At 43.3% G+C, this 21389-nt stretch overlaps 1 protein-coding gene across 3 annotated transcripts in view; it reads right to left on the reverse strand.

The window, feature by feature from the left end:
* CDKL5 (cyclin dependent kinase like 5) overlaps positions 1 to 21389 on the reverse strand; it is a 511586-nt gene that overhangs the window by 115060 nt on the left and 375137 nt on the right. For all 3 annotated transcript variants that reach the window (XM_040338214.1, XM_040338213.1, XM_040338212.1), the window contains exon 8: positions 3132 to 3191. In XM_040338214.1, coding sequence (XP_040194148.1) covers positions 3132 to 3191 — 60 coding nt within the window. The remainder of the gene's footprint in view (positions 1 to 3131; positions 3192 to 21389) is intronic.

The following is a 21389-nucleotide window of genomic DNA, read 5'->3' on the forward strand; positions in this document are numbered from 1 at the left end:
TAATCTTGCTAATGTAATGACTATTCTCCAAACCTTTGTGTGGTTGGAAGCATGGAAGTACTTTGCATATAACCATGTAACTGCATGGATGTTTAAAATAGTCATTGAAAAGATTGAGATGAGCATTTAATGCACTTTGGTTGTATAATTTCCAGGGTTGTATTTAGAGGCAATGCTTTCCATTATGAAAATATAAGGTCAATTTGCACCAAATTCACATCTATTTCTACTAGCTATGACATAATTATTATAAAAAAAATAATAACAGTCTGTATTAAGGGAAATCAAATGTCCCTCATACAGACAGCACAGTCCACCAATCAAACCAGAGAAGAGAACAATACTTAAAGTCCAACTTCAGTATATTACCAAGCCCTATTCCCACCTCACTCAAAAAAAATAATCTATATGAATGCTCATTTTACTCACCTGAAGCCATAGTCACAGGACAATCCTTCTCGTTTCTTCTATTTACTGATCTCCATGGTAGGATCTGATCTCCATGGCAGGATCTGATTTCCATGGCAGGATCTTAGCTTTACTCATAAAGGAAACTGTGACTTTGGTCCTATACACTGCAGATGGCTTAGGTTTTTTAAATCAAGCCTGAGGAGTAAGGTAAATGGTGCGCAATGCACTATTTAAGTTTCACCCTTCCTGGAGTTGAGCTTTAAAGTGGAGTTCCACCCATAAATATAACATTACATCAGTAGTTTTAAAAAAATGTCATTAGTCCTTTACGAGAAAAAAATTTTTTTTTAGATGCCTTCAAATTGTTGTTGCTAGGCAGAATAGTTAATCTTCCCACTTCCTGCACCTAGGTGCTTAGGGGGTAATCCACAAAAGGGATACGCCGGCGTATCTACTGATACGCCGTCGTATCCCTGTTTCTTTCTATGGAACTGATCCACAGAATCAGTTTACCATAGATAGGCAGAAGATCCGACATGTGTAATTGAATTACACTGTCGGATCTTAAGGATGCAATTCTAGGCCGGCCGCTAGGTGGCGAGGCCATTGCGGCCGGCCTAGAATATGCAAATGAACACTTACGGCGATCCACGAACGTTCCGACGGGCCCGTCGCGCTAAATCTATGTTGTTTACGTCGAGTTACGCCGCGTAAAAATAGGGCTGAGTCCTATTTGACTAAGCCCTATTAAGTATGGCCGTCGTTCCCGCGTCGAAATTTTCAACTCTACGTCATTTGCGTAAGACGTTCGTGAATGGCGCTGGACGCCATTTACGTTAACGTCTAAGCAAATGACATCGGAGCGACGTCAGTTAGCGCAATGCACGTCGGGTAAGTTACCCGACGGAGCATGTGCAGTATGTCCGGCGCAGGAGCGCGCCTAATTTAAACGGGAATCGCCCATTTGTATTAGGAACGCCTTGCGCCGGACGGAGTTAAGTTACACCGCCGCAAATTTCCAGGTTAGTGCTTTGTGGATCGGCACCTAACTTGGGAGATTTGCGGCAGTGTAACTTAACTCTGAAAAGTTAAGTTGCGCTCGGCGGCTGTGGATCTGGCCCTTAATGATTCCTAACCTACACCGCACAGACTCCTGGGAATGTAGTGGGTGTAACTTTCCAGGAGTCTGTGCACTCCCCAGTCTCAAAGAATCATGTGACTTGGACAGCACAGGTGCTGAAACCTGATCTGACACTGCTTGTGCAGCACTGAGCATGTGCGAGGTCTGCAAGGCTGAAATCCAGGAAGTCATACAGTCTGGCTTCATGATGCCCACACTTAAGATGGCCCCAGTCAATTTCTATTTTATAAAGTGTCTAAATGCTGTAACAACCTAACAAAACGGACCTTAGTTTACAGACTAACTTTACTAGAATACATTAAGCTTGTGTATTACAGGGGTATTTATATTTAAAAAGTGAAATTGTGTCCGGAACTCCGCTTTAAGATACAAAATAGTCCCTACAGCCCCTTCTCCAATAACTATGGTGCTGGATTTGTAGCTACAAGTATTCAGAGAAGACCAGGCAAAAAAAAAAAAAAAAAAACACAATGGTAGATTATACAGCAAGATAACTCTTAGTACCAATAGAGGTAAAATGACAGTTGCATGACTTGGCTGTTTTTGGACGAATAACTGTCTATGTGAGGACCCTGCCAGCCGCTGTATGGGAAGCAGCTGAATTAGTCACAATTGCTACCCCATAGGCTGGATGCATGCAGCGTTTTCCAACACTGCTCATCTCTGCCCCCTTCCTTCTACTATCACCTGTGTGCAAATATTCAGGCAAGACAAACCTGTTTAAAGGGTTGGTTGATCTTTAACAAAAAACTTCCTATGCAGATAAGGGACATCTGTAGATAAATACAGACCTCAGTTTTGACTAAAGTTGAATAATGTCTTTGCAATAGGTGTGGGCCATTTACGTACCTCCTGAAACCTGACTAGAATGGTCCAAAGGACATTGCTAGGCCATTGCTAAGAAAGGTCCAAGTTGTTACTGCTCACTTTCACCATCACAAGAGTGAACAAACACTGAGCTCAGAGCTGATGCATCAGGGGAGAGAAAGCATGACAAGGGATTTGAAGCAGAGAAAGAGCTCACTCCTGTGATGGTAAAGATGAGTAGCAACAGCCATGCCTCTCTTGGCTACACCCTGGAAACTTCCTGTATTCCAGTCAGGCTTCAGGAGGCCATGTAAATAGCCTACACCTATAGCAGGGACATTACTTTAGTCAGAGCTGCAAGTTTGTTTTTATCTATAGACACCCCTTATCTGCACAGGCAATTTTTTTTGTAAAGGTGAATTAATCCATTAAGGACCCAGTAGTGCTTGGGGATAGTTGAATTAAGTATGCAATTTTTATAGCTCTGGGGTACCCTTACTGTGATGCCCTAGGCACTAACTTACAAGTGGCCAACGGTACATTTTTACAGTACAAGTAATCAAATAGCAAAGTTTTACTTATTGTGTATCGTTTTCTTCTTTTAAAAACTAGCCCTATCTTTTAGTGGTCCTTTCAAGGTGTTAAATTCTGACATACAAACTAATCTATTGAGATAAAGCAGAATTGGCTAAATATTCATTGCAAGCATTAAAGAGTTTTCGGCTCGCAGGAAAACGTGACAGATGCAAATTTTCTTACCAAAATCACTTACCAAAATCACAGAGCTTTAAGACATCACTGTAGCTAATTAGGAGGTTTTCAGGTTTAATATCTAAAAAAGAGAAACGTGATAGTTCAGAAGTCACATAGTTACATACATATGCATTTACAAACAGGCAAACCTAGTTATTAACAGCTTAGTACCTGCATGAGTAATACTACAAAAAAAAAAAAATACTTATACAGACCAAATTATTCTACTTTGATATTAAATCCTTGATGTTTAGGTGTATGAACACATTACGTTGATGTGAGATAACTATTGGCACAACATTCCCTAATGAGCATGAAGAAATGCCCCCTCTAATGTAAGTGGACTATTAAAATAAATAGCATATGCCAAGTGCAGCAGAAAAACTGCACAAACATATGCTTCAAAAAATAATTGATATACTTATATAATAAAGCTAATGGCTGTTACTTTATTCTACCTCCTTGGCTAATTCCTTGTGCTGAAAATTAATTTATGGGTCAAGCAATGTGGGAAGAAGTTAGCTAAGAAGTGTCCAAGGCTTCCCCTTAACTCATGTGATATCAGCTCAATCTTCAATGCATGGAAGATCTTGCAAAAAAAAATATGGAAATGAAATGGCTGACAGTGGGATATGTAAAGCAGTTAAGCTGTTGGGGTGTGTGATAAAAGTATATTTAAAAATGAATTCCAGGCATGGATATTTTCACATAGTTCCATTGATCCAACTTGGATCAATGGAACTATCAATGGATCTATGCATATACCCTACTTTGTCAATCCCAGTGGAAGCTGGAAATCATTCTGGAAGGCACTGCTACTACAGTGATCTCCACTAGCTTCTGGGTCCTGTGCCGAGTAGCTGCCCTGCTGTTTACTGAACACAGGATGTCACTTGCTTGATACGGGCATCATTTTTGGGAACACTGCATTTTCTCAATGAATGCAAAGTATATTTTGATTGAAAGAGATGGGGATTGTGAAAATCACCTCAGCCAATCGGACAAAACTTTGCTTTCATTGAAGAAAAGCATCCTCTGAATGTCTCCCATGGACCATGGAAGCTAGTGGAGATTTCTATAGAAGTGTGTCTACCCTCTTTCCGAAAAATATTTTACGGATAATCTGGACCTCCCATCCTCTGAAAAACCGAGATTTTCTCAAATCTTTAGTTTTACTAAGAAGCTTTGGTTAGATAAGACCGTGTCGGGCTATATGGCGGATTATGAGGTTAAATGTGACCAAGCCTTGGGAAGGAGGGGAGGAATTTCTATAATATATAAATCGCTTGCTGCTAATGAACAAAAATTACCTCATATGATTGCTTGGGAAAGGGATCTTCAGGTTGAATGGGATTTGAAAGAATGGTACTCTAATTTTGATAGATCCATGAAAGGGATTACCAATGTTTCACTTATAGAAGCTAATCTGAAGGTCTTTACTAGATGGTACTTGGTACCCTTGAAGCTAGCCACTATTTACCCCTCTCTGTCGCCTCTATGTTTTAGAGGATGTCAGGGAGTTGGTTCTATGATTCATATATGGTGGGAATGCCCAAAAATACGCAGATACTGGAATAGGTTATTTCTGTAAGGTACCTGTAAAAGGTAGTGTCCGAAGTGGAAGTAGTGTGCTTGAGATCCAGGCAAAGCGTCGTCAGGCAAATAGTTCACAATCAAAATCCGGAGAAGAGTCAGGCAGGCTAAGGTCATTCACGATCTGGCGGCAAGGTACAAAATCAGCAGGCTGTAGAATAGTCGGGATATCAGGCAGGAGTTCAATACAAGGAAGATCACTGAAGTCAAAACACCCAGGGAAGAAATCCAAATAAACGGGCACTGAGTGATGACCTCACTTCCTATTTAAAGGCTGTCCAGATTGAGAATTGTCCACAGCTGGCAGCAGGTGGAGCTAGAGAGTATGATGTAGTGTTGAACACAGTAAGGACATTCCCAAAGTCTAGATCTCTTCTGTAGCACAACAGGTAAGGCTATGGTTTAAGAGACCAGGAAGATCCCGGTTCGAATACAACCCGGGTCATGACAGGGCCCCCTCCCCAATGGACCCCTCCGGGGGCCTAGCGGGGCTTAGTGGGAAACGAGGTATGGAAGTCTCGTATAAGAGAAGGGGCATGCAGATCTTTGGCTGGAACCCAGGAGCGGTCTGTGACAGGATACCCCTTCCAATGAACCAGATACCGAAGGCCACGGCCCTGTCTTCTGGAATCAAGAATCTTGGAGACTTCAAACTCATTTTGTCCATCAACAAGAACAGGAGGAGGTAGCTGTTGTGATCTGGAGTAGCGGTTGAAAATAGCTTTTTTGAGGAGTGAAACGTGGAACACGGGATGTATCCGGAGAGAAGAAGGTAATCTTAAGCGATAGGAAACTGGTCCAACTCGAGCAATGATCCTGTAAGGACCAATGAATCGAGGGCCCAATTTGGTAGAAGGTTGTTTCAGTCTCACATACTTGGTTGATAGCCAAACTCTGTCCCCCACCACATATGGAGGTATATGGCGTCTTCGTCTGTTGGAAAAAAGCCTGTACTTGCCTGCTGACTTCCGTAGTAATAAACGAATCTTCTTCCAATGTAGTAGAATATTTTTCACCCGCTGATCTGCTGCTGGTACACCAGAAGAAGGCTGAAGTAGGGGAAAAGTCTGAGGGTGATAGCCTAGGGCTGCGTAGAATGGTGTGGTATGAAGAGCACTGTGCCAACGGGAATTTAGGGCGAACTCAGCTAAAGGCAAATACTCAGACCAGTTGGAGTGTAAGGCATTGACATAATGTCGAAGGTAGGTTTCTAGGGTCTGGTTCATGCGTTCGGTTTGACCATCAGTTTGAGGGTGATGTGAGGTAGAGAGTGAGAGCGTTACTCCCAGTTTCTTGCAGAACGCTCTCCAGAATCGGGAAACGAACTGGGATCCGCGGTCTGAGATGACATTGGTAGGTATGCCATGATGTCTTACAATATGGGAAAGGAAAAGAGTGGACAGTGCTTTCGCTGTAGGTAATCCCGGAATCGGCACAAAATGAGACATTTTGGAAAAGCGATCCACTGTGACCCATATAGCAGTCATGCCCTCGGACTTGGGTAAGTCTACAATGAAGTCCATGGTCAAATGGGTCCAAGGCTGGCGAGGTGCCGGAAGTGGATGTAACAGTCCAGCAGGTAATGTGCGGGGTACTTTATTAGCAGCACAAGTTGGGCAGGCAGCCACATAGTCAGTAACATCCTTTTTCATACGAGGCCACCAGACATGACGCTGCAAGGTCTTAAGAGTGATGGTGACACCAGGATGACCGGATAACACGCCATCATGTGCCCAGAGGAGTATAGGTTTTCTGAGACTAGGGGCTACGTACAGGCGACCTGGTGGTATCTTCAAGCCCTGGGGAACACGATTCTGGGTTTCTTGTAGCTGTTGGGAAAGGGCCGTAGAGATCTGTGCGACAATTTTGTGAGGTGGGATTATATACTGCTCGGCTGGTTGATCTTCTTCAGAGGAAGCGAACTGTCTGGAAAGAGCATCGGCTTTTTTGTTTCTATGCCCTGGAACGTAAGAAAGGACAAAATTAAAACGGGAGAAAAACAGAGCCCATCGAGCCTGACGTGAGTTCAGACGTCTAGCAGTCTGAAGATACAGTAGGTTTTTATGGTCAGTGAGGATAGTAAAAGGTTTGGAAGCCCCTTCCAGAAGATGTCGCCATTCAGACAATGCCAATTTGATGGCCAGTAGTTCTCGATTCCCAACATCATAATTCATCTCTGCCGGAGAAAACTTTCTAGAGAAAAAAGCTACTGGATGGATTCTACCAGACTTTGGCTGTCTCTGGGAGAGTACGGCACCTGCTCCAACCTCAGAGGCATCAACCTCAACAATGTACTGGAGGTCAGGATTTGGATGCTGAAGAATTGGAGCTTTACTGAACATGTCCTTTAATCGCTGGAAAGCTGATTTTGCTTCTGAAGACCACGCCTTGCAATTTGTACCCTTCTTAGTCATGGCAGTAAGGGGTGCCGCAATGGAGGCAAAACTCTTAATGAAGCGTCTGTAGTAATTTGCAAATCCTAAAAAGCTTTGGAGTCCTCTTAAAGTGGTCGGTTGGGGCCATTGCAAGACAGCGGAAAGTTTTTGAGGGTCCATTTGGAAACCGTCAGCACTTATGATGTACCCAAGGAAAGGAATACAGCTTTGATGGAAACTGCATTTCTCGATTTTTGCATAAAGATGGTTTTCTCTAAGCCGTTGTAATACCTGTTTCACATGCGAGATGTGCTCTGGAAGAGTCTTGGAAAAGATTAAAATGTCGTCCAAGTAGATGATCACAAAACGGTTGCTGAAATCATGAAAAATTTCATTCATGAAATGTTGAAAGACAGCAGGTGCGTTACACAAGCCAAATGGCATGACCAAATATTCAAAGTGTCCATTACGAGTGTTGAATGCTGTCTTCCACTCGTCCCCCTCATTAATTCGAATCAGGTTATAAGCCCCTCGTAGGTCTAGCTTGGAGAATATAACAGCCCCCTTAAGTAGATCAAATAGTTCAAGAATGAGTGGCAAAGGGTAGGAGTCCTTTACGATGATTTGATTTAACCCCCGATAGTCTATGCATGGTCGAAGGCCCCCATCTTTCTTTTCAACGAAGAAGAAACCTGCTCCTACTGGAGAAGAAGAGGGTCGGATAAAACCTCTTTCCAAGTTGTCTCTTACGTATTCCTCCATAGAGTTTTGTTCGGGCAGAGACAGGGGGTAGGTCTTTCCTTTGGGAAGAGGTGCTCCGGGAATCAATTTAATTGTACAGTCAAAAGGACGATGTGGAGGTAACACCTCTGCCTTTTGTTTGCAAAATACGTCTGCAAAGTCATGGTATTCACGAGGCAAGGTAGGTGGGATAGTCACAGGAGCCAACATGCAAGCAGAAAGTCTTTTGGGTTGAGACAAACAGCGAAGGCGACAGGACGATCCCCAGGAGGTTAGTTCTCCATTTTCCCAATCAAAAGAGGGGTTGTGAAGTTGTAACCATGGGTAACCAAGGATGATAGGCAGAAGCGGAGAATCAATAAGAGACAAGACAACTTCCTCTTTGTGGAGGAGGCCTACCTGCAGGGTGATTGTTGTAGTCTCGAATTTCACAATACCATCTCCCAAGAGCTGTCCATTCAGGGTGGTAATGTTCAGGGGTCTAGACTTAGGAACAAATGGGATGTTGTTCTTTCTTGCAAAAGTGTAGTCCAAGAATATACCCGCAGCTCCGGAATCCACAAAAGCCTCACAGAAAACAAGCTTAGAAGATAAATGGATAGTAGCCGGAACAGTAATCTTGGTCTTGGAGGATCTACCTGTAAGGTCTAAGCCAGCTCCTCCAACACTGGTTAGACCCTGCCTTACTGGACGGGAGGGGCAGACAGATACTAAATGTCCTTTAAGTCCGCAGTACAGGCATAGGCCCAATGAACGCCTCCTTTGTTTCTCTGACTCAGTTAGGTGGAGACGGCTCACCTCCATGGGTTCCACAGGTGTCTGGGGTTCAACAGAGGTTTCAGGTTCTGGCTGAGGTGGTGCTTGGAAGTTAGGGGCCAAACGGTAAACTGGCCTAGGAAACTTGCGGGTTCTAAGTCTCTCTTGGCACCTTTCATGGTACCGGACATCCAGACGAACACACAGCTCTATGAATTTCTCAAGGTCTTCTGGGAGATCCTTATAGACTAATTCGTCCTTGATGCGATCCGTAAGACCTTTTCGGAAGGCTGCACGTAATGCCCTTGAGTCCCAATTTGTTTCAGCAGCAAGGGTACGGAACTCAATAGCATACTGTGCCACAGATCTGGTGTCTTGTTGTATGTCCAAGAGGGAGTACTCAGCTGCAGAAACTCTACCTGGCTTGTCAAATACAATCTGGAGAGAGGCCAGAAATTTTTCAGTATCTTGGAGTACAGGTTCGTTGCGTTCCAAATAAGGAGAGACCCAGGCCAGGGCCTTCCCCTTTAACAAGGAAATTACAAAAGTCACTTTGGCAGACGAAGTGCTAAAAGTCGCAGGGTTGTTGCGGAAATGCAAACGGCAAACATTTAAAAAGCCTCTGCAGTCCTCAGTATCACCACCAAACTTGTCAGGCAAGGGAAGTTTTGGTGGTACAGAAGAGGCGGGTTGGACCGTAGCAGGAGTAGGATCCGGAGTCTGAACCGTTGCAGAGGAACCAGGCAAACAAGATTTGAGCATGGTGCAAAGTTCATCTAACTTGGCGTCCAGGGAAGAAAGATGCTGTTCATGAGCTCCGATCAATTGTCCCTGACGTGTAATCGCCTTAACAATCTCAGCAGGGTCCACTGCCATTGTGGCCCGTTTATTATGTAAGGTACCTGTAAAAGGTAGTGTCCGAAGTGGAAGTAGTGTGCTTGAGATCCAGGCAAAGCGTCGTCAGGCAAATAGTTCACAATCAAAATCCGGAGAAGAGTCAGGCAGGCTAAGGTCATTCACGATCTGGCGGCAAGGTACAAAATCAGCAGGCTGTAGAATAGTCGGGATATCAGGCAGGAGTTCAATACAAGGAAGATCACTGAAGTCAAAACACCCAGGGAAGAAATCCAAATAAACGGGCACTGAGTGATGACCTCACTTCCTATTTAAAGGCTGTCCAGATTGAGAATTGTCCACAGCTGGCAGCAGGTGGAGCTAGAGAGTATGATGTAGTGTTGAACACAGTAAGGACATTCCCAAAGTCTAGATCTCTTCTGTAGCACAACAGGTAAGGCTATGGTTTAAGAGACCAGCAAGATCCCGGTTCGAATACAACCCGGGTCATGACAATTTCATATTATAAGACGTATAACTGGTTGTAATATACACCAATCTCCAGCGATTGCTTTGCTGAATGGACTAGTACCGCATGCTCATAAGTCTACAAGAAGATTGATATTATTTATCCTAGTAGGAGCAAGGATTTCGATAGCTGCTGCTTGGAAAAAAACGACGGTTTCGATATCATATATGAAAAGGAAAGTGACTTGGATAATGGAGAATGAAAAACGGTTGGGCTTGTTGTTAGATTCAGGTAACCAGTTTCATGAGATTTGGGAACCGTGGATGAAGTACTTGGGTATATTAAATTCAACGTGAATGTAATATGGTGATTCACCGTATTCTGTTGTATACACTTGGCAGGTAGGCTATCTACTCTTCTTCCTCTCTGATCTTTAGTCCTCATCTATTCATCCTTTTTCTTTTTTCCTGTTCACCTCTTGGTTCGATTTCTTTAAATTTTCTTTTATTTCTAATTTTTAGATAACATATGGTACTATATATATGTGAATATGTTGTTAATGACTTGGTACTCTTCTTTATCATATAAAAAATGTGTTTTATCCATTTGGATGCACTCTATGATCAATTTGGATAAACTGGAATTTCTGGATATAATATCTTTTGACTCATGGATCCCGTGGAGAGTATATTGGAGGTGGATTCAGTTCCACAGACAATTTCTAGATATGGTTGTTTGACGATATTTTCTGGTATCAAAATATTTTTTTAAATAATCCGGAAATATCAGTTTGACAAAGTTTATGGTTGTTTATTCAATCTTTATCTTTTCATTTTATCCCTTCCAATTCTCAATATGAAAATATTTTGGCAATGGGGGATGAAATGAATTAATGGGAAACTATACATTGGTTGAAACGACTCGACTCTAATGTGTTTGAAGGATTAGGGGTGGGAGGTATAGAATTTAATTATTCTTAAGAGGTCAAATGGTATTACTTATGATTTGACAAATACTATAGACTGCCATGACTTTGAATTATATTGGATGATAGTTTGGAGTATATAGTATAAGTATAATTATTAGACCTCCGATGGATCGATTTACAAAAACAGGGGTTTGTTCCTTTAATTTTGTTTTTTATACCTCTGACTATAGAGTAATCCCTTCATTGGAACCTAAGTATTGTTAGAATGTAATGTACTATTAATATATGAATTTCTATATCACAATGTATTGATATTTATCTAATGTATAACATCTGATGTACCATCTACTTTTCATAATAAAATTAAACTTGATTGAAAAAAAAAAGAAGTGTGTCTACTACAGTGATTTCCAGTTTTCAGGGGGATCGCTCAGGTATGGTATATGCATAGTTACATTGGTCCAAGCTGGCCCAACGAAACTAAAAATCTCAATACCTGAAATTCACCTTTAAATGTCATAACAAAAATGACACACTTAATATGGTTTTGGCATCAGAAGCCTAGTTAAAAAGGAACTGCAGTCTCGTCACATAATTTATAATAAAAACATATTTGCCATTTCTGAAGCTTTGCATTTTATTTTATATATACTGCGATTCTGTACTTGCCAAATATGCTGCAGACATCTCCCACCACCAAGTCTGGCTGCAACCACTTTAAAGCAGAGTTCCACCCAAAAGTGGAACTTCCGCTTAAACCACTCCTCGCCCCCTTACATGTAATTTTTTTTGGGGGGGGAGTGGGGGCTTCAGTAGGAGTGGGACTTCCTGTCCCACTTCCTCCATCCGCCCAGGGACCGCTTAGGCGATACGTCATATCACCTACGGCGGCCCCTCCCTGTAGGCGATCGCCTGGGACACGTAACAGGTCCCAGGCGATCGCCTGTTCAATCAGGTAGCGCAGTGAGTGCCCGGCCATGAAGCCGAAAGCTGTCACAGCCGGGTGCCCACAGTTAGGATGGAGGCGCCGGTGGAGAGGGGGGGAGAGGAGCAAATCTCTGGGTGTCGCGTCGCTGGACAGTGGAGCAGGTAAGTGTATGTTTATTAAAAGCCAGCAGCTATGCTTTTAATAAACATAAAAAAAGGCTGGAACTCCGCTTTAACTGTGGCCAGCTGAAGCTGCTGTCTGTCCACTTTCTGAACTTACACAGACACACCTCCAGCTCTGCAGCTCTCATTGCAGAGCTCTTATGACTCACCCCACCTCCCTTCCTGGCAAACTCTCACAAGAGTGAGAAAGAGAGCTGTGCATGATGTCATAAGCCTAGGCTTTTTACCAGACAAGAAACAGGAAGTGGGCTGTATAAGCTATTTACTGGCAGAAAAAAAGAAAGGTTTTACTATCCAAAGTTAAAACAACAAGTACAGAGAATTTAAATAGATGGAAAGTTGAAAAAATTACTGAAGTTCCACTTTAGGTAAAACTGCATATTTTATCTGAAATTTCAGTCCAATTAGATATTGAAAAAAGGAAACTGCATTTTTTTTCAATGATACTACTAAAGAAGATAGCAGATACGCCTATGTACATCTGTTTACGCAAGTACCGGCATATATCCGCATACAGCCTCACACATCCATGGATTTCTATGGGCCTGTGGCTCTTGGGCAGAGAAATACGCCTTAATTTTATGTTCTACAGCCCCAGGTGCCCATGTGCATGAAGCCTAATATTATCTTTGTAAAGAATGAATAAAAGCATGATCCCAGAATGAATTGAAGAGATTGTCTTCCTAAAGTATCAAGCAGTGTTTTGGCCACAAAAGACCTAAACTGGGCCAAACACTGCCTAAATACTTTATAGTTATTTTTCTTTTTATTTCTGTACAGCTTTTTGGTGGCCATACATGCTTCTTTTTTATTTATCTGATCAATGCAGAATTCGATCAAAAGCATCAAATCTATAAACAATTAAATAGCCATAACTTCTTTAAAATTTTGATAAAATTCAATTCACCAAGGCAGAATCAAGTGTTTTCCATCAATCAGCAGCCATTAGATACTTTGTTCATGAATATAATCATATTTCGTTGAATCAGGTTACATGTTAGGAACAAATATACAATTCGAAAACGTATGTTCGTAAATTGTGATTCAATATTAGCTTTCGATCAAAGTCCACTTACTCTTGTAGGGCATATCAATCGAAAGGGTTGTCAACTATAGATCGATCATTCCTATCGGAATAAATTCATCATTTTGTTCTACAGACTATTGTCAGTGAAAGAGAAAGTAATAGAAAATCTACACTTAGTCACCCCCCACAGCAGGAATTGAGTGGAAATATACCAATGGGTAGATTTGTTTTCGTGACAATGGTATACAGCTGTATTTTCCTTAATTAGTAGAGATTTCTGCTCATTTGCCGCTATGATTGATTGAATGACTAATAAAAAAGATAAATCCTCCCAGCAGGACACAGACAGCAAAATGACACACATCTGACATCTTGTCCACTAAAGCTGGTTATACGCTAGTATAATTTTCTTCCAATTTTTTCATTTTAAAGTGGAATTACAGTCAAAATTAAAAAAAATCTACCCTGTATTTATTTGAAAAAAAAAAAAAAAAAAACGTTGGATTGCTAAATGTCTGATTAGAAACAACTGCCTAATTCAGACATTGAGCAACCCTCTTCTTCTTCATCGACAAAGGTTGCTCTAAACAACCTAATTTGGCTGCTCAAAGGCGCTTCCTATTTGTGTTGTCGGAGTCTGTTCTAACAAAGCCGCACAGCCCCTCCCAGCTCCGATCAGCCCGCAAACCCCCATCCCACATTCTCATCCTCAAATCACTAAAGAGCTCCAGGGCTGCAGGGCACGTCACACTCTCACTAGCTTTCACTACACGACCACCGACCGCCCTTAGAATCAGAAAGAAGGGAATTACGATCACATGAAAGGCAGTGAATTGCACAAAAAATAGAAGAATCGTAATTTTTGCATTTTTGGAGTATATGGCTGGCTTTTTATTGCATTAATGATTGTGAAGGGGGTATTTATGTGTAAGGCTTTTCTTTCACTTGAAGGATGTTGGTTCGATTTTCAATCTGTTGCTGCTCCTTCCCTGTCTAGTCAAAGGCTGGAGATGGAGAGGTGACCTAATTGAGAGAAAAACAGCAGAGTAAAGTCAGGCCACACAGTTGGCTGTGCTGCCTGGCAGGGCTGTGTAACTCTCAGCACTGGATAGAAGGAATACAAATCATTTAGGAGGCCCAACAGCCCCCATATATCGATTTTAAATATTAATTTAGCTGTTTGCCAGTTTAACAGCATTTACATTCCTTATTTACACTCTGCATTAAATTGAATCAATAAATCTTTTTTATAATCCTTTGTGAGAGGTGTTGATCTTCCTTGGACTCTCATTGGACCAATCTTTGGTTACTGCAGTTGTCACTGTAGTTTTCTTTTTAAATTTATTTTTATGTATTGTGGTTTTTTTTTGCTTCCTTAACAAACCCATACGGGTTATATGTTAATAAAATTATTTGTACTTTTATTATTGGTGCCTCTAACATTTGCTGTTCCTTTTTATAAGCGTACTTTATTTGTGACAGGGGTATCAACTTACACCACAAACTGTGAAACTGTAGATGAAAGACAAATGAGTAATTGGCATGTTACACACTCTGGCAACTCTTTGATAAATATATGTGCCCAAGGTGATTTGGCTGAGCTCTGTAGTGAACTAAATGATCTAACCAATGAAGAATGTAGCCATGCACTCCAAAAAAAAAATCATATCTTCTCTCATTATTTTTCTGTGAAGTGTTATCTGTTGTTACTTTTGTGACTTTTATGTTTGCCTGTTTTTGGATATTTCATATTCAGTTCATATATTTTCCTTTCCGACTTCCTTTTTTTCCTTTGTGAAAAAAAAAACAACAAAAATGCTGAAGCAATGTCTACATAAAATTCAATACCTCTATGAAGTAAATCGGTACTACAAAAATATGCTTCTACTATTTGATTACCTTTTTTTCAAATAAGACTTTGCCACTTTCAAAGCTTGCCTCAATATCTATCACTACATGAAAACATAACTTTCTAGTGTAGTTCATAAAGTAAATATATACTTTTTATGGATTGTTAAACAAAAAAACTAAAATATCCATATATTTGCCAGCTGAACTGATGTTCAATTTCCTTTGAGCTGTCTCATCAAATGAGAACTTGGGGCCAGATTCACGTAGAAGTGCGGCGGCGTAACGTATCGTAGATACGTTACACCGCCGCAAGTTTTCATCGCAAGTGTCTGATTCACAAAGCACTTGCAATGAAAACCTACGCCGGCGGCCTCCGTCGTAAGCCCGCGTAATTCAAAGGGGCGTGTGCCATTTAAATTAGGCGCGCTCCCGCGCCGGACCTACTGCGCATGCTCCGTTTCGAAATTCCCGCCGTGCTTTGCGCGAAGTGACGTCATTTTTTCGAACGGCGCCGGGCGTAGCGTACTTCCGTATTCCCGGACGTCTTACGCAAGAATTTTTTTTTTTAATTTCGACACGGGAACGACGGCCATACTTTAACATGGGCTATTACACCTGTCGGATCTTAGGGCAAACTATGCGTAACTGATTCTATGAATCAGTCGCATAGTTGGGAAGCCCCTAAAACAGAGATACGACGGCGTATCAGGAGATACACCGTCGTATCTCTTTTGTGAATCTGGCCCTTATAAGGTATGACTGTGTATATATATATATATATATATATATATATATATATATATATATATATATATATATAAAACAAACAAAAAAACACATCCAATATAGAGAATATTGCTGCACTTTGATGTTTTTTGTAATGGATGTTTAAAGCATGATCATTGTACAGTTCACGCTTACAAACTGGCATTATGAATTACAGGAAGTCAGGATTTGTACCTCCCCTTCTGTACCTCACTATTGGTTCAGAACTAAGGCAGACCATAGATTATTTGATTTTCTTTCTTGCAACCATGAGTCGCAAGAAAGAAAATTGCTTGATTCCCCCATCAACACAGACAGTCTTGATGGGGGAATCCCTCCCATAGAGCTATTGGGCCTGATTTACCAAGCCTTTACTCCATGACTCATGGAGTAAAAGCAGGAGTAGCAGCCGTTTGTCCATTTACTAAAGAAATACGCTGCTAGTGCAGTGTATTTCCCTAGTTACTAATGTGCTCCGTGCGCCCAGGAGAGGGTGCATTGTGCACCAGTACAGACCTGGCGCACGGCACATTAAACTATAAATTGCGGGGGTTTGGGCGGGAGTTTATTAAGGGGGGAGGTGGGGGGATGCAGGGGAAGTGAAGTGACATGTGTTTTGAAGTGTTTGGCGGGCCGAATTGAAAGGGAAAGTGTTTTTTGAAAACAGATCCCCGTACGCTTGCACAGTGCGCCTGAACCTCGGGAGGTTCATTTGCATACTGGGCATGCGCAGAGAGAAAAGTCAGGGATTCCCGTGCGCCTTGTCAGTACGCCGTGAAAATCTTGGTAAATACCAAGCGGCGTACCCGTGATTGCGCTGCGTGACGCGGCGCACGGGAATCTCCGAGCTGTTTTCAGCCCTGAAGGGGAACTCGGCGCCAAATTTCAAACTTGAAATCGGCGCGGGTCCCCCTTCAGGGCTACATTAGGCTCTTAGGCTTGGTCCGGAACGTGAGGGGTTAAACCCGCGCCGATTCGGCGCGGGGTTCCCCCCCAAGATCCAAACCAAGCCCTCATCCCAAGCATGCAGTCTGGCCCGGACAGGAATGGGGGAGGGGACGATCGAGCGCCCCCCCCCCCTCCTGAGCCGTACCAGACCGCATGCCCTCAACATGGGGGAGTGTGTGCTGTGGGGGAGGGGGGCACTGCCCCCCCACCCCAAAGCACTCTTGCCCCCATGTCGATAGGGACAAGAGCCTCTTCCCGACAACCCTTGCCATTGGTTGTCGGGGTATGCAGGCGGGGCTAATCGGAATCTGCGAGCTCCCTTTAATAAGGGGGCCCCCAGATGCCGGCCCCCCACCCTATGTGAATGAGTATGGGGTACATCGTACCTCTACCCATTCACATGGGGGAAATGTAAAGTAAAAAAAAAACACCACACAGAATAAAATATTTTATTAATCTGCTCCGGAGCCCCCCCTTTCTTCTTTAGCTCTCTTAGAAGGGGGGGTTTCTTCTCTCCCGATCTTCCGCCGGGACCCTGGGCTTCGGTGATTTCTGCCGGGGGAGGGCGCCATCCCTCGGTCCTCTCCGGAGCCTTCCGCCGGATGCCCCCACCCCATTTAAGCTCTTTTTCATTAGGGAGGGGCATCCGGACTTCGGGGTCTTCTGCCGGGGGATGGCGCCTATCCCCCGGTCTTTCCGGTGCCTTCCGCCAGGGTTCCGGTCTTCCTGGTCTTCTGCCGGGGGTGCGCCAACTCCCCGGTCTTTTCTCTTCTGTCTTCTCTGCTCCCTCTTCTGCCTGGCTCCCCCGCGGAACCAGGGCTTTCTTCCGTCTTCTTTCTTCTCTCTTCCTTCTTCTGCCTGTCTCCTCCGGGAGCCCAGGGCTTGTCTCCGCTGTCTTCTCCCTTCTCTTCCATTGGATGTTGACACGACGAGGTCCGGCGCTGGAATGCCGTCTGAGCAGTGGGCATGGACTTATATAGGGCAATGCCACCATGTGACCTCAACCCATGTGACATCACATTCCCTGGGCATGATGGGAATGTGATGTCACATGGGTTGAGGTCACATGGTGGCATTACCCTATATAAGTCCATGCCCGCCGCTGACACGGCATGTCAGCGCGGAACCTCGTCGTGTCAACATCGAATGGAAGAGAAGGGAGAAGACAGCGGAGACAAGCCCTGGGCTCCCGGAGGAGACAGGCAGAAGAAGGAAGAGAGAAGAAAGAAGACGGAAGAAAGCCCTGGCTCCGCGGGGGAGCCAGGCAGAAGAGGGAGCAGAGAAGACAGAAGAGGAAAGACCTGGGAGTTGGCGCACCCCCGGCAGAAGACCAGGAAGACCGGAACCCTGGCGGAAGGCACCGGAAAGACCGGGGGATAGGCGCCATCCCCTGGCAGAAGACCCCGAAGTCCGGATGCCCCTCCCTAATGAAAAAGAGCTTAAATGGGGTGGGGGCATCCGGCGGAAGGCTCCGGAGAGGACCGAGGGATGGCGCCCTCCCCCGGCAGAAATCACCGAAGCCCAGGGTCCCGGCGGAAGATCGGGAGAGAAGAAACCCCCCCTTCTAAGAGAGCTAAAGAAGAAAGGGGGGGCTCCGGAGCAGATTAATAAAATATTTTATTCTGTGTGGTGTTTTTTTTTTACTTTACATTTCCCCCATGTGAATGGGTAGAGGTACGATGTACCCCATACTCATTCACATAGGGTGGGGGGCCGGAATCTGGGGACCCCTTTATTAAAGGGGTCTCTCAGATTCTGATAAGCTCTCCGCCCGCATACCCCGACAACCAACGGCCAGGGTTGTCGGGAAGAGGCTCTTGTCCCTATCGACATGGGGGCAAGAGTGCTTTGGGGTGGGGGGGCAGTGCCCCCCTCCCCCACAGCACACACTCCCCCATGTTGAGGGCATGTGGTCTGGTATGGCTCAGGAGGGAGGGGGGCGCTCGCTCGTCCCCACCCCCATTCCTGTCTGACCAGACTGCGTGCCTGGGATAAGGGCTTGGTTTGGATCTTGGGGGGGGCCCCACGCTATTTTTTTGGGCCCCGGTTTAACCCCTTATGTTCCAGACCAAGCCTAAGAGCCTGGTATGCACCGGGAGGGAACCCACCTTATTTTTTTTTGGGGGGGTCTGGAGTTCCCCTTCATGAACAGCGATCTGTCATTTACACATGTCAGTCCCACCCCCCCCCCTACAGTTAGAACACACCCAGGGAACATATTTAACCCCTCCCTCGCACCTAGTGTTAACCCCTTCCCTGCCAGTGGCATTTTTTGAGTAAGCAATGCATTTTTTACAGCACTGATCGCTAGAAAAATGCCAATGGTTCCAAAAAACTGTTCGATGTGTCCGCCATAATGTCGCAGTACCGATAAAAATCGCTGATCGCCCCAATAACTAGTTAAAACAACAAAAAAAAAAAAATTGTAGACGCTATAACTTTTGCAAAAACCAAACACTAAACGCTATTTGCGATTTTTTGGAACCAAAAAGATGTAGAATACGTATCGGCCTAAACTGAGGGTTTTTTTAGTTTTTTGAATATATATTTTTGGGGATATTTATTATAGCAAAAAGTAAAAATAATTTTTACATATGTGGGCGGGACTTACGCAAGTCCCGCCCACATATATAAACATCGTTCAAACCACACATGTGAGGTATTGACGCGTGCATTAGAGCGAGAGCAATACTTTTACCACTAGACCTTCTTTGTAACTATAAACTGGTAACCTGGAAAAAAAAGAAAAAGGTCGCCTATGGGGATATTCACGGAATTCATTTTGGCCCCATTGCAGGAGTGTTTCCAATAGTAAAGCGTGACATGTAAGGTATCTATTTACTCAGTGTAACATCATCTTTCACATTATCCCCAAAAATTGGGCTCACTTTTGTGTTTTGTTAATTTTTAACCACTTGAGCCCGGACCATATTTCTGGTCAATGACCGGGCAAGTTTTTGTGATTCGGCGCGGCGTCGCTTTAACTGACAATTGCGCAGTCGTGCGACGTGGCTCCCAAACAAAATTGGCAACCTTTTTTTTCACACAAATAGATTATTAAATGTGCGTGTTTACTTCTGTCTTTAACACCTCCCCTTCAGGCTGGAAAGCATCAGATCAGGGGAAACCAAAAAAAAAAAGCTCTCATTCCATTGCAGCTTGGTTCCTACATGTGTGATGAACTGAGCATGCTCAAACACTTAGAAAAAAAATATCCTTTCTTTTTAAAAGGTGAAAAACACTCATTGGATGCTCATAGAGCGTGGTTTGGATTAATTGCAGGTGTGCCCAATTACAAGCTCACCCAAACTAGAGACTGCAATTTGTTCATGTGATTTCAATTGATTCATTACTAGCACTGTTATAAAAAGCTTGGATCGATCAGTCCTCAGCTGCCCTCAGAAGGGGCAGGCTGGCAGAAATGCTGTTGCTAAACACAAATGTGGTTTGTTGCATGGGTTTTGTTTTATTTTGCCAATGGTTTTGGTTTATTTTTAAATGATGTTCACTTTGATGTATGTGTCTATGTGGCCTTATTTTATGAAAAATGTGTAAAGCTATGGTTAATTAGAATTTTGAAATGTATTTTTGTTTGTTTGTCTTTTTTTGCTTTCCTTGTTTTGTTGACCAATAAAAATTACTTTAAAATTGTTAAGTTTGTCTTTTGTTACTTTTTCATGCTACATATGTTGACAGCTGCAGCTGAACTAGGTTAGGGCCTAACAAATTATGTGTGATTTTTGTCTAAGCTTCTTTCCTGGTGTGTAATCATGAAATGTTTGCCATGTTTATTCTCCCTGACTTTAAAGACAAAAACTGGTAAGTATTTTATTTATTCTGCAGTGGTCCTCAGCCCTCAAGTACCCCCGACAGGACATGTTTTGGGGATTTCTCTTATCAAGAATTGCTGTCCAGACTATTTTAAAGCACATGTGCAAGATGAAGGAAAACCTGCAAACATGGCCTGTGGGGGGGGGGGTTTGCTATTGGTGGACAGGCTTGACGTGCTGATTTACAGCACTGTGCTTAAATCTAGCGCAAGGCAATCCTATTCTAATTGTGGGTGTTTGAGGGAAGCCAAGTGAGTGTTAGAACCCCTGCTTTGTGTTTTTTTATTTTTGTGTTGAGCTTTGTGTCCCTTTTCTTAAAATTGGCTTCACTTCCTGTCACACAGCTGAACAGGAAGTGAGGTTAAAACCCTACCAGTGTCATTTCTTGGGGACACCGGTCAATCTAACTAGTGTCCCCATTAAGCAAATTGCACTCCTGCACTGCTGTGTACACCCCAAATCATGGGTCTTCAAACTACGGCCCTCCAGTTGTTCAGGAACTACAATTCCCATCATGCCTAGTCATGTCTGTGAATGTCAGTGCATTACAAGGCCTCATGGGATGTGTAGTTCTACAACAGCTGGAGGGCCGTAGTTTGAGGATCCCTGCCCCAAATGATTATTTAGTTTGGGGTTTAGTAAAGGCAAAGCCACTCTGCAGTACAAGCATAGTTGCTGAAAATCAGAGAGGAAGCACTGATGGTTTTAACATCCAATCCTGTAGAAGCAAAGTTGTTTTGTTTTCTTCCTTGCTTTGCACTTGTAGGAGTGGATTTGCCTTTAGTAAATGGACCCCAAAGTCCAAGATCCCTAATAATTTGGGGTGTACACAGCAAAATGCTAGAGTGCAATTTACATAATGGGAAACTATTTAGATTGATCTCTGTGTCCCCAAGAAAATATATTAGTAAGGTTTTACCCTCACTTCCTGTTTGGCTATGTGACAGGAAGTGAATGAATTAGAAAGGGTGAAGACACCTCACAAATGTTGTCACTATCAGGGGTGCAGACATCCCCAAAAAAATGAGCAGATAATACTTATTTGCAAAT

The sequence above is a fragment of the Rana temporaria genome, chromosome 2 (genome assembly GCF_905171775.1).
Source record: "Rana temporaria chromosome 2, aRanTem1.1, whole genome shotgun sequence".
NCBI lineage: Eukaryota > Metazoa > Chordata > Amphibia > Anura > Ranidae > Rana > Rana temporaria.